Source organism: Hippoglossus hippoglossus, chromosome 6, assembly GCF_009819705.1.
Source record: "Hippoglossus hippoglossus isolate fHipHip1 chromosome 6, fHipHip1.pri, whole genome shotgun sequence".
Classification (NCBI taxonomy): domain Eukaryota; kingdom Metazoa; phylum Chordata; class Actinopteri; order Pleuronectiformes; family Pleuronectidae; genus Hippoglossus; species Hippoglossus hippoglossus.
In genome coordinates, this window is record NC_047156.1 from 27,954,737 (window position 1) to 27,967,318 (window position 12,582).

General features: G+C 39.3%; 1 protein-coding gene across 1 annotated transcript in view; it reads right to left on the reverse strand.

Annotated features, from left to right (window-relative positions):
• LOC117762750 (NT-3 growth factor receptor-like) overlaps positions 1-9,884 on the reverse strand; it is a 123,660-nt gene extending 113,776 nt beyond the window's left edge. The window contains exon 1 of the mRNA XM_034587343.1: positions 9,301-9,884. Within this exon, the coding sequence (XP_034443234.1) occupies positions 9,301-9,578 (278 nt within the window). The 5' untranslated portion in view covers positions 9,579-9,884. The remainder of the gene's footprint in view (positions 1-9,300) is intronic.
• Between the last annotated feature and the right edge of the window lie 2,698 nt (positions 9,885-12,582).

Genomic DNA, 12,582 nt, shown 5'->3' on the forward strand with positions numbered 1-12,582 from the left:
TACAGCAATAAGTGTTTGGCCAAGGACAACAGGTGCTGGAAGAAAATAGTTTATCATTTAATTCAAAGTGATTTCCTTACCGAGGTGTAAGTCACAAGTATTAAAATGTTAAAAGAAAAACTGTAAACTTTTAATCATATACGATGGTCTTCACAGTGGCCTGAAAAATGAACCAATGAAAAGCATTAAAATGCTATTCACAAAAGTGTTGTATATAAGCTGCTATGTATACAGTACATATACTTTATTTCTCCTGCCACAGCTTCATATTGATGGGGGAAAAAATGGACATTTAAGAACTGTAATTTAGTGTTTTGCACCGTCACTTCATTGTTGCTGTGTGCAGTGCTCCTAACCCTGCTGTTGCTGTTCTTTTTACTTGCTTTCTCTCTCGGCTTTAGTGAAACAGCATTTAAACAATAACATCAATGAAACAGTTCGATAGCTATTTTATTTTCAAATGAATGTAAAAGGTACTGCTCACACAACAGCACAGGCATGTGTGTCCACAGCGTGTAGAATTTAGTGACATCTAGTGGTGAGGTGGCATGTTGCAGCTGAATACCCTTCACCTCACTCACTCCTTTTAACACTGAACAGCTTGGGCGAACTGATACTCAACAAACTATGGCAAACCTTATACATACTGAATAATGAAAAATTCCATGTGAGACAGATGACTGAAACCATTAACTCACTGTGACAGACAGTGATTTGGTATTTGAAATTTGCAATTGTGTGTGTTTTATTGTTGTCATAAATAAATTCTGCTTTGTACATATGTGAACACATATACAATAAACACCTTGTGTTATACGCATCTGTCTGTGGTTAATGATTAAGATAGCAATGTCCTTTTTTAATTAATCGCATTTAACGAAAGTCTAATGTAGACTCATCATAATGGCCTCACATAACGTGACAGCTTCTCCTCATATCACATGAAATACTGTTAATGTTTTAACATTTGCTGTTCAATTTGTTGTTCAGAGAATAAATCTGCATCACGTTTTTCTCACTGTATGAAAGTAGTAATGATGCACTGAGAGCTTCATACAAAAAAGAATAAAATGAATACTAAAATATGTTAAAATGTCTAAATGATGACTAAGTTCCCTGCAGCAACTCAGTGGTGGTGAACAAAAGCTGTTATTGGAGGCTCTGAGCTCACCAATGAGTTTTTATTATCAGCTGGTTCACAAATACTTGGATATACAAAAATTGGGGTTTCCTTATTTAAGAGTTCATCAGATGCCAAATATAATTCACAATATACCTCTCCTCCATGACTTAACAGTGTTTCAGTCTTTGTATAACTTTAATACTATTTCTGATGCCTAAAAAAGTCTAATCTCAGGCTCAATAATCACTACCAATATATTAAAATTTACTTTTATTTTTTGTTTGGTTGATCAACCCCCATTCATTACCTTCAACTACAATACCAATCCTGCATCTGCATTTCATTCAATGGATAATGGTGTCCCTTTCTGGCATCATTTGATATATATTACGGAGAGATTTCTAAAAAGAACACTAATTCTTTTCATTTCTTTAAAGGGGACATAGCATGCCCATTTTACCACAAGTTGATATGGTTCCTTGGGGTCTTAATGAAATGTCTGTAACATACTTTGGTCAAAATACCACAAGGATCATATAAAACAGCACCGTTTTTACCCTGTATAAAACAGCCCTCCACAGAGTGACCTGTTTTGAGTGCCTGTTCCTTTAAATGCTAATGAGCCAGCTCCCCCCTCCCCCCCATGATTTTAAACGATATAAATTACATATTTTATATGATATAAATTATCAAATATGCATCCCATACTTTGTATTCCCCTTGTTGTCCTGGAGTTTTAATTTTCCCAATCACATAATTAAATGTCCCCCTCTGCCCATCCACTACAAGCACACAAGCAGACAGACAGAGAGAGAAAGAGAGGGGTGGGGGGGGGGCTATGAAGACCATCATTTACCCCCGAACCCCGACATTCAACGGGTACAACAACAAGCGGAGAAAGCAGAATCGCGGGCTGACCTTATATATACAGTCTATGGGGCTGACCAGCGCGGAGAAATGCACGTCCCGTGTGAACAGCCAGGCGGCTGCGCGCTTGAGAACGGCGCTGCGCTGCCTCGCAGCGGCGCTTCCGCGTCCGGTGTACCCCGGCGTAACTACTGTACCCCGGCGTAACTACTGTAACCCGGCGTACAGTAGAGCTGAACACAGTGTGGAAGACCGCTGCGAGGCAGCGCAGCGCCGTTCTCAAGCGCGCAGCCGCCTGGCTGTTCACACGGGACGAGCATTTCTCCGCTGGTCAGCCCCATAGACTGTATATATAAGGTCAGCCCGCGATTCTGCTTTCTCCGCTTGTTGTTGTACCCGTTGAATGTCGGGGTTCGGGGGTTACAGTAGTGCTGAACACTACGGAAGTCTTCCACACTGTTGGCTGTGTGACGCTGACACAAATTCCAGCTCACGCACGGGAGAGCGAGCGGTCGCTCCCGAGCAGCTGCTGCAGCCTCCCAGTCCCAACGATCCAGACAGGGGGGGGTGGGCCAAGACCATGTAGGGAGACTTCCAGTTCCTTGTTACGACACAATACCCAGGAAGCGCAATCGAGTCGCTCAAGCATGACGTTTCTGACTTAGAGGAACTATAACAAAACGCGCGAGTGTTTTTTCCCCAGAGTTTTTGGGTTGGTAGACATGCCAGATACCCACATTAACCTGTAGAAGCACTAACAAAGTGGAATTTGCATGCTATGTCCCCTTTAACAGAACCAAGGTAACTGGCTAGATCAAAGTACTGAACACTCACTTTGTTCAATATTACCAGGTTTACTCGTGTCTAATGTCACTCTTCTAGAAATAGTATTAAGTTATATCAGATTCTCTAAAACATGTTTTATAAAGTTAATATAATGTAATAGAACTCCATTCATTAACATATAAATTATCAATATTTTTCTCCGCAACATACATTTTATCCATGGTTTACATTCATCTAAACATGACTTAGTAAGAAAAGCAGACGAGTGAATTTCAGACTGGCGGTGTGTGTTAGAGAGAGAGAGAGAGAAAGAAAGAGAGAGAAAGAGAGCAACAGAGTACAAAAAGCGCTTTTCACAGCTGTACTGCAGTGTTTATGTGAACATTTTGTTTAGTATCATTATGAAACTCTGTCGGGGAAAATATAGTAGCCTATATACAACACCTGCACAGGGTTTGCATCACCCCTCTGATACTCTATTAATTTAGTTAAATTTATCTCCAATCTCTCAACAAATGAAACTATGAGTCATATTTGAGTAGAATTCTGTATACCTCATCAGTCAACACGGCTCTTTGGTTTTTGACATAGCAGATTCCTTTTTCATCAGTTTGTAAACAAATGCACATGCTTAATGCTGTTCAGGGAGGCGCTCAAACCAAGACTTGTCTTTATGACACTGATAAAAAAAAAAAGGGTGACCCCAATTATTAGGGCCCAAGCAGCAACCGCTGCAAGGACATTATTGATATTCAAGCAATAATACATTTTTCTCCTCCCAATGAATCATATATTTGGCGGCCTAAACATGCGTAAATTCAGATGTGCGAAAAATGTACGTGTCAAATGTTTTTTTGAGCATAAGCATGCCTAATCGACTCAATAGTGCCCCTTAAAGTGCAACCCCTGTGGCATGTTTTAGCAAAATGCATGAAAATCGTTTGGATTAGAGGATGTATATTCCAGACCGAACAGGAATCAGCCATTTTGGATTATGTCGTTTTTGGCCATTCACACAAATCGTACTTTAACAAACTCCTCCTAGAGAATTAATCAGATCGACTTCAAATTTGGTCAGTGCATTCTAAACACCTTGATAATAAATAGATGTTATCTTTGTGTGTTGTTGTCAGAGGGTGTGTCCTTGGCGTGGCGTTGAATTTCAATGTTTTGCCATGTAACAGGAAGAAGTTGTAACTTTATTGTACATTATCCAATCTTCACCAAACTTAACATGTTTGATAAGAGTCCCGCTCCCACACATCTACATGCCAATAGTCATAGTCATAGCACCCATACTGGCAACAAGAAATGACATATTTTATACTGTAATAAACTCCTCCTAGCAGGTTGACCACATCCAGCTTAAGTCTGGTGAGAAGACCCTTTTAGATGGGGTCGATAAAAGGTTATGAATCTTCATCATGCATATCTGTTGTGCCGAAAGTTGATGTTTAGTTTTGCACCAAACTTCACAAGATCAAATGCAGCTGAAATTTGGTCCAAAGACCCTTAAGAGTGTGATAAAGGCATCTTGGGAATTGTGTGCGTTTTTGTTGAACAGAATGTTGATGTGTATTTTTTACAGTTGCAGAAGCAGCCCCGGCGGCACAAGTTACCGACATGTATGAAAATCTGTAGGTATCTTGGACCCATACCCTAAATTGAATAGGAAGCTGGCTATGTTGACTGTAATGTAAAATTGTTGCTTGGTTTTTGCTAGTTGCAGCCATTGTACTTTAATTAACTCATCCTCCAGAATAATCATATCAACTTCAGATTTTGTTAGTGCAATCAAAAGACATTGAGGATGTATGTGGCATAATGTGGAATTTGGAGGTATTGCTGTGAAATCATAAGTTGCTGTCATTTGAGTGTACATGCTTAAATCGCCCAGAACTTTAAATGTTGTATGTAGTTGTTAAAAATTGTTAAAAAAATGTTTCATTAGTGAAAGTTATGCTAATCGTTAGTTCTAAGTTCTACTGAAAGCAAGGCTGATTGTACAGTTTAACAGCTGCAGGAAGAAACTACCTATCATACCTCTCCTTCAGACACTTAGGATGGGCTTAACATTGATGATCACTTGATGATCTGGTGTGACCACATTTACATGCTAGAATTTGACATAATCATGGCACGACCTACTAGCAACAGGATGTGACATTTACCTCCTTCATTAACTGTGCAAACGCATAAAGCAATACTATACCATGTCAATCAACCTCCAGCAACTGCACTGCACCCACAGCACACCCCTAAGCGCACGAACTGCAAGGTCCCGACCATCGCTGCTTGCAGCTTTAATTACATTGTGCTGCTTTAAACGCTTTCATTGAATAAAATATGCACAACTTGCTTATCTTTGGGATTTTGTCAAGTTTTCCGGTCCATTAAGGTCTTTAAGTGCCAATTATTTTACATTTGTATTAATAATTCTAGTATATAAAAATTGGCTTATACCCAAACAACAAATGTGTTTTTGCTTGATACAGGACAATGTGATTACATTTAATAATATTAGATTTATTTCAGAATTTCTGCGGAATGACAGAAGGCAATGATGAGACTGTTGGACATTTTCCTCATATGTATTATAAAGTTCTACAGGGAGCTGAGCTAATGGGAAGCTTCCTCTTGCTGTCCATTAATCCCTTATATGCACTTTTCCACTACCAGAAATTAGATTAATACAATGCTTCATTATCTTATCTCTTTCCTGTTCGTTTCAGTAAATTCTCTGTGACTAGCATGAAAAACAAGTGGAAGCAGCTCTCTGTTGCTCTCTCCTACACACAGTAGTAGGTGGAAAAAGAGGTCAGGAATTACTGCTGCTTCTTTTCTCCCTGAAAATGTTCACAGCAAGACTGATCAAGTGACTGATCAATGATCAAGTGAGGTTTTGTTCTCATAAAATAATCAGTGCAATCACACACAAAGCCTCTCAAAGTTATCTTTTTACTCCTTTTTCTTACCACTCCTGTTGTAAAGACTTATTTATAATGTAACTGATCTTCTTCAATGTTGCACTAATAGCACTCGCTTCCTTGCCTTCATAATTCAATTCATTGCTGTGCAGTGGAATTCTAATGCACAATATTTTGGCTGGTGCGAGCTGAAAGACCAGAGATGGTATCAAAAGCAGGGACACTGAGGACATAGAAGTGCTCATGATCAAGCTAGAAATCCTTCCAGCGAGAAAAACAACTGCTGTACTTTTACCAACCAAACAACTTCACAGTGAACATGACACAGCAGGGAGCAAGACTCCATACTGATTACCTGAGTGCAAATGCCCACAATGATTTCAATGCACACTCATAAAAAGGACTATTGTATGTCACCGGGAAATGGTTCATCGCTTACCAAACTTTTCAAGCAACACACACGTTTTTTTGCGCGTTTTTCAATTATTTTCTATAAATCACTTGACAACGAAGACTTGACTCCTGTTTAATCACTGTGAACATCTTCTGTTCCTTCACTGTTTGCTGTCAAATATCCATTCAAATTGTCATGGTGATTTCATTTTAATATATTTATGAACTCTGATTCTGACAAATAATTGTGTAGTATTTTCTTGTTTCAAAGACGTTCAGATTTGTGATATAGTATATACAGTATACACCATAAATAGACACAGTGAACACGCAGTCAACAAATATTTTCATTATTATTCATTAGTTGATTATTTTTGATTAAAAAAATGTTTGGTCAACATTATATCAGAATAAGATGTGAAACATGCCTGTTACAATGTCCAAGAACCCAGCATGACAACTACCAACAGTCAGAAACACACATATAAAAAATCACACACAGCAGAGAAACTTAAACCAGCAAATATCACGTCATCAATGTCATTTTTTCAGATGACTTAAGATGACTGTATTATCACAGACTTATTTTCAAATTATCAACTGTTTAATTAATTGTTTGATCACTAATTTCCATTCATGAAAAAAGTAAATGGAAATTTCTTTAAAAAAGGCTTTTGTATCTTGTGGCAATAAGTAAGCATTTATGTGAAGTGCACATTATTTGTTGTAAACTGGCTCAAAAAGTTGAATCTACCACATGAACTTTTTCGTTATGATGTTGTAGCTTAGGATCTCAGCATTTTCCTGCACTCTACTAATCTTGGGTGTCCCCTCTTTTATGAATTACTGTGTGGAAGCTTTCTGTTTATTTCACTGTTACCAGCAACAAGATTGGTTTCACACAGACAGAGAAAGATCATTTGAAGAACTGCTTTTCAATTAAGTACTCACACTAACTGGTGAGATGCACATTGCAAAGGTAGATTAAAAGCTTTGAGTAGAGGCTGTGTGTGTGTGTGTGTGTGTGTGTGTGTGTGTGTGTGTGTGGTAAGTGGCAGCATGCTCCAGGATCTGATGGACTACGAGTGCTTGGCAAAACGAAAATCCCGATCAAAGGCGATCAAAGGAAATTCATGTAAAAATAATACCTGAGCCAGAACTGTACAATACAGCATATTTCTGAATGCAATATTGACAAAGTCCTAGATTTCACTTGTTTGCTCAGGCCAAAGGTACTTTGCTGAGGAACTATTATTCAAGACAGTACCATTACAACACATTGCAATGTGTGCCCAAAACATGCATTTGCTGTGGGTTTTAAATCTGAAAGGAACTCCTCTGCCTTTTCACAACAGTTACAGTAGTTACTGGCTGCTGGCTAACATCAACTTCTGCTGCAGCTGACTGGCTGCTATCGAAAGCCGTGGGTTTTTGGCAGGCAGTTGTTTATTGCAAAAACCTCCAAAGTAAACGGACAAAATGAGTCAGGATGTTTCATTCGAACGACACAGACAGCAAACAAGCTACGTGACTTCAATGAGTTGTTCTGTAACTCTGGCATGATAACATGTAACATGCGCAAATGTACTTCCTAAACTTTGAAGGGTGTGTTTGATTGATTGCTCACATCCCGTAGGCCTACTTAAGAATATTAAGTGGCATGGCACACAATATCAAGTGTATATCATCTATATTTTGCCATAAAACAAATACTAGTTACCTTTTATTTTAATGTGAACATTTAAATAAATAATTTGCTATATATGATGTGAGGAGGTATTTGTAATTACTCACCATACAGGTGGTTTAATGTGTGTATTAAGTTGGATGAAGGAAGAGAATGTGAAGCACTGAAAATTGGGGTAGTACCAGCAAGAACTCTAATCTACTCTCACCCTTGGCTGTGTATCAACCACAATTGTTTTAAATGTAATTGCAATACTTTGTGTTACTTAAAGAATTCAGCTATGACACAACATCTGATTGTGAATGCTGAGTGGGTGACACAGGGATGCTTGAGAAATATTGTACACAAGGCAACACACAGTCATGTGTTATGAGCTTGATCAACCTTAATACAAATCCTTAATACCATTGGTTTGGTCATAGAACTAACCCAAAATTCCCATTAAACTCAATGACCTATCGTAGATTTGGTGTATTTTCTGCCATTCTCATCCAAATGAAGGAGCATTTAAAAAATGAAAATCAGCTGTCTGGGTCAAAGGAGAAATGGGTGTTTTAAGATACAGAGAATAACAGCCCTTTATGGAAATAAATAATAATAATAAATGTTGTTTTATTGCAAGAAAACTGAAATCTGGACTTCATGGCTACATACCGTACATTGAATGAAATAGCTTTTTTAGGAGATATGTGGCTCTCAGGCTTTGCTGTTCTCTGTCATCAGAGGATAAAAAAGAGGGTATTCAGGAAGGTACTACAGAAGGTGACTGCGAGGAGAAATAATATTTAAAGGTACAAAATCAGGAAATCTTTTTCCTGCTGTATTTGATTCGAGAAGTGGATGACTAATCATCTTATCCTTTCCTGTTCAAATAGCGGAAGGCCAAAACATCTCTTAGGCTTTTCCTGTAGCCACTGTTTCATATGGAGACTAAATCACATGATGTACAACTGGAGCATTCCAGGTAGTTTTGGTTAAGATCAACTTTTGACCAACAATTATGAGGAAAGGGGTAAGCCTCCTTCAGGTAAGCTAAAGGTGCTTTACCCGGCAAATAATTTTCTTAATAATTTACCAAGCCAGGAATTCAAAATCTTTCACTGGCAGTACAAGCATAATGATCAAATGTTTCTTAGTTTGTAATTTAAGGAAAACCAAACAAGCTCTTCTGGGGTAATTTATGCTTCCATGGTTATCTTTTTAGGGTACTAAATTAGGATTTGGTGGCCATCTCAGACAATATTTTTTTTGTGCATTGTGATGATTTAAATTTGACATGAGTTTCTAACAAGGAATAGTCACATTTAAAAGACATGATAATCTCACTTTTGTCCAACTCAGAAACCGTTTCTTATCAGTTTTATACCAGATATGTATGTAGCCTGCAGATATACTGCAATGGGTTTTCTCACTCCAAAACTATAATTATTAATGTATTTCAATAATCAGCTGTAATACGCACAACTCACAATGACAGGACGTGTCTGAAAACGAGCTCTGGTAGCAGCAGCACTTACATTGAGGTAATGTTCTGGAAAAGATCCTCGATGCCCCCGGTACTGTTCCCGGCGCTGCCGGTGACTTGGAATGACAACAGCGGGAAGACTTTACTGATGTCAGACTTATTGCAGTAGATTTCTGTGGGCGAGCAGGTACAGGTGGGCGGACAGTCCAGCAAGGAGCTCAGGTACATGTGAAAGAAGACACTGAGAAGAAAGAAACCCTTCCAGCAGCACCATATCCTGGTAGCGCAACGTGCGCCGAATGCACAAAATAACGCACCAGATTCCTCCATTCTGTCACGATTCAAGTTCCCAGATTTCTTATAACTTTGCAGCGCAAATGGAGAAAAAAAAGGCTCAAATCCTCTCCTGAGTCCGTTCCGCTCTGCGTGAGGTGATCGGTCTCCACACCTTATATCCCTTAGTGCGTTAAAACGTTAAACGTTAAAATTTTACAAACGTTATCTTCTTTCATGTCCGTAGCATCCATAGGCTATACGTGTGTGTGTATCAGATATCGTGATGATGTCCTGCAGTCACGGGTTCTGCTCGGTTAAGATACAACGCAGGGAAGAAATAAAGGCAGGGAAACATCTCTCTCTCTCTCTCTCTCTCTCTCGCTCGCTCGCTGGTATGCTTCCAGGCTTTGAGTATGGCGAGGAGACATAGAAAGATGGGAAAGAGTCGAGCCTCCACCCACTGGGCAAAGTGGAAAGTGACACAATTACGTGCGCACATATGGGGCGCTCAAATGCACGTCGCGTAAGAGGAGTAACCCCACAGAGAGATGACGAACAAACACACACACACACACATACAAATGCACACACAAACACTGAGCTTACTGTCATGATGTGGAACATGATGCTGTAGCTACATTTCTGTTTTATAAACTTTCCTTGTTTCACACTTTGTTCCAGAATCACGTATCTGTTACCAAATAAATTGGGTATTTCTTAAAGGAGTCATAGCCACTTGGGGGCAGTAGAACACTCTGTAAACATAACATCAAATGTAAGCGGTTGATAATGGTGACCATCACTCACTCACAATGAAATGTAATAATAATCAGGAGTCAATACATATATATAATATAAACCTAATAACAGCACTCTCTCTCACAGACATACATACACATATTAGTTTATTACTTTTTGTACGTTGTATGCTGATGTCAGCACGTTATTAGTTGCATCTTCACCATGTATGTGTGAAAAAGTGTCTTTTCAACTTGACTTTAACTGAACAGTCACTGCACAAGCAATTTGCTGACTGTAGATTTTTATTACTAACAGAAACCATGAACAAATATAGGAAATTAAGGTCTACGTTGTCGTAAATAAATAAATAAATAATATTTGAATAGTCTTTTTTATTTGAAGATCTTTTGGAGACTCAACAAACGGAAAAAAACATATATTCCTAAACCTAAAACAATAGGGTTGTTATACTGTTTTTTAAACCCTATTACTTCTAAGACCAATCCCCATAGCAGCGCATCAGTCTGACTTCTCAGTCTGTTTCTTATTAAGAAGGGGAGATGTTTGGTCCTCTTACTTGCTCTCTCGTTTTAAAAACTAATTTGTCTCTTCCTCTGTCAAACTTTTAAACAATGCTGCTTTAGGTTTTTTTTGCAATAGTCTCATGGTGTTTTTATCACTGTGTGTGCTCAATGTGTTGTTTGTAATGCATATGCAATTTTTTTGTTAGGTGCAATTGGGATTATGTGCTATGTTGTGATTTTAAATGTAATGTGTAATTGTTGATTTTACATCATATCGTATCGCTTCACATCCTCTGTTGGAAAAAAGAAGGGGGTCACAGTGGGAATCTGACCTGCTCAGGGGATGCAGAAAGTACTGTTTGCAGTACATAGATTGCACTTAGGAGGTAGCTTAACGGTACAGAAATCTGTAAAACATTTGTGTTTTGCTCTGCCTGCAGCCTGAACAATTCAAAGAGCCCCAAGTCAAGTTCAAGTATAGTCTGTGAAGGACACCTCCAAGTGAACTGCTCTGAAGGATGTACAGATGAACAGGACTCCTTACCTTTTAATTAGACTTCTTCCAAAATAGTCCAATTCCAGTTTAGTTAAAGGAGGGAGATCAGGTTGGATTTTTTCCTATGTATCTGCTGTCTTCTGCTCACCTGTCCTACCTTTGATACACTGACAAATAACACACTTAGATATCACTCTCCACACTACTGACTTTCCTTTTATAACCCAGTACTTCTGATCTGAAAGCATGTGATTTTGTCCACTGTGGACAGAGCATTCATGAATGTGCCTCAGTGTGACAACTGAAATGTGAGCATCTTTGGGTAAAGTACAAGGGTGTTTGGTCTCCTCAGACATTGCATATCTATGTAACCCTCAACCTACTCATATGATGCCTTCATCCAGCATAGGGTCAAGCCTACAACTTACTGGATTTCTGCACTCTGGATGGGGCTTTTTCCAATGTTGCCATTTAAATGGAATGATTGCTGCTGATAATGACTGATAGCCGATCAGATACTGTGTGTGGAGTGGACCTACCCCGACTCCTTGGTTATTGTCCTCGGCGATTATAACAAAGGAAGTCTCAGCCACGAACTCCCCAAATACAGAAAGTTTATTGTCTGACCAGAGAGGAGAACACTTTGGATCACTGCTACACGACAGTCAGTGGAGCCTACCACGCTGTCCCCCGCGCTTCACTGGGACACTCTGACCAGTCATGGTCCAACTGATTCCCACATACAGGCAGAAATTAAAGCTCTCAAAACCTGTTGTGAGGACATGTAAGAAGTGGACCAGGGAGGCTGTGGAGGACATTCAAGCGTGTTTGGACTACACTGACTGGGATGTTTTCAGGACTGCTACCAACTGTCTGGATGAGTACACAGAGGCTGTGACTTCTTACATCAGTTTCTGTAAGGACTGCTGTATACCATCACTTACCAGGGTGAGTTACAACAACGACAAACCCTGGTTCACAGCCAAATTCAGACAGTTGAGGTTGGTGAAGGAGACAGCTTTTAGGAGTGGGGAAAGGGACCGGTTTAAAGAGTTCAATTACAAGTTTAGCAGAGCGGTTGAGAGATGCTAAACGACACTACTCAGAGAAACTCCAACACCAGTTCTCAGCCAATGACACTTCTGTCTGGAAAGGGCTCAAACAGATTACCAACTACAAACCTTCAGCCCCCCACTCTATTAACGACCTGCGCCTGGCCAACCAGCTGAATGAGTTCTACTGTAGTTTTGAAAGACAATGGTCAGACCAGACACCATCCTCCACGACAACCAGCTCC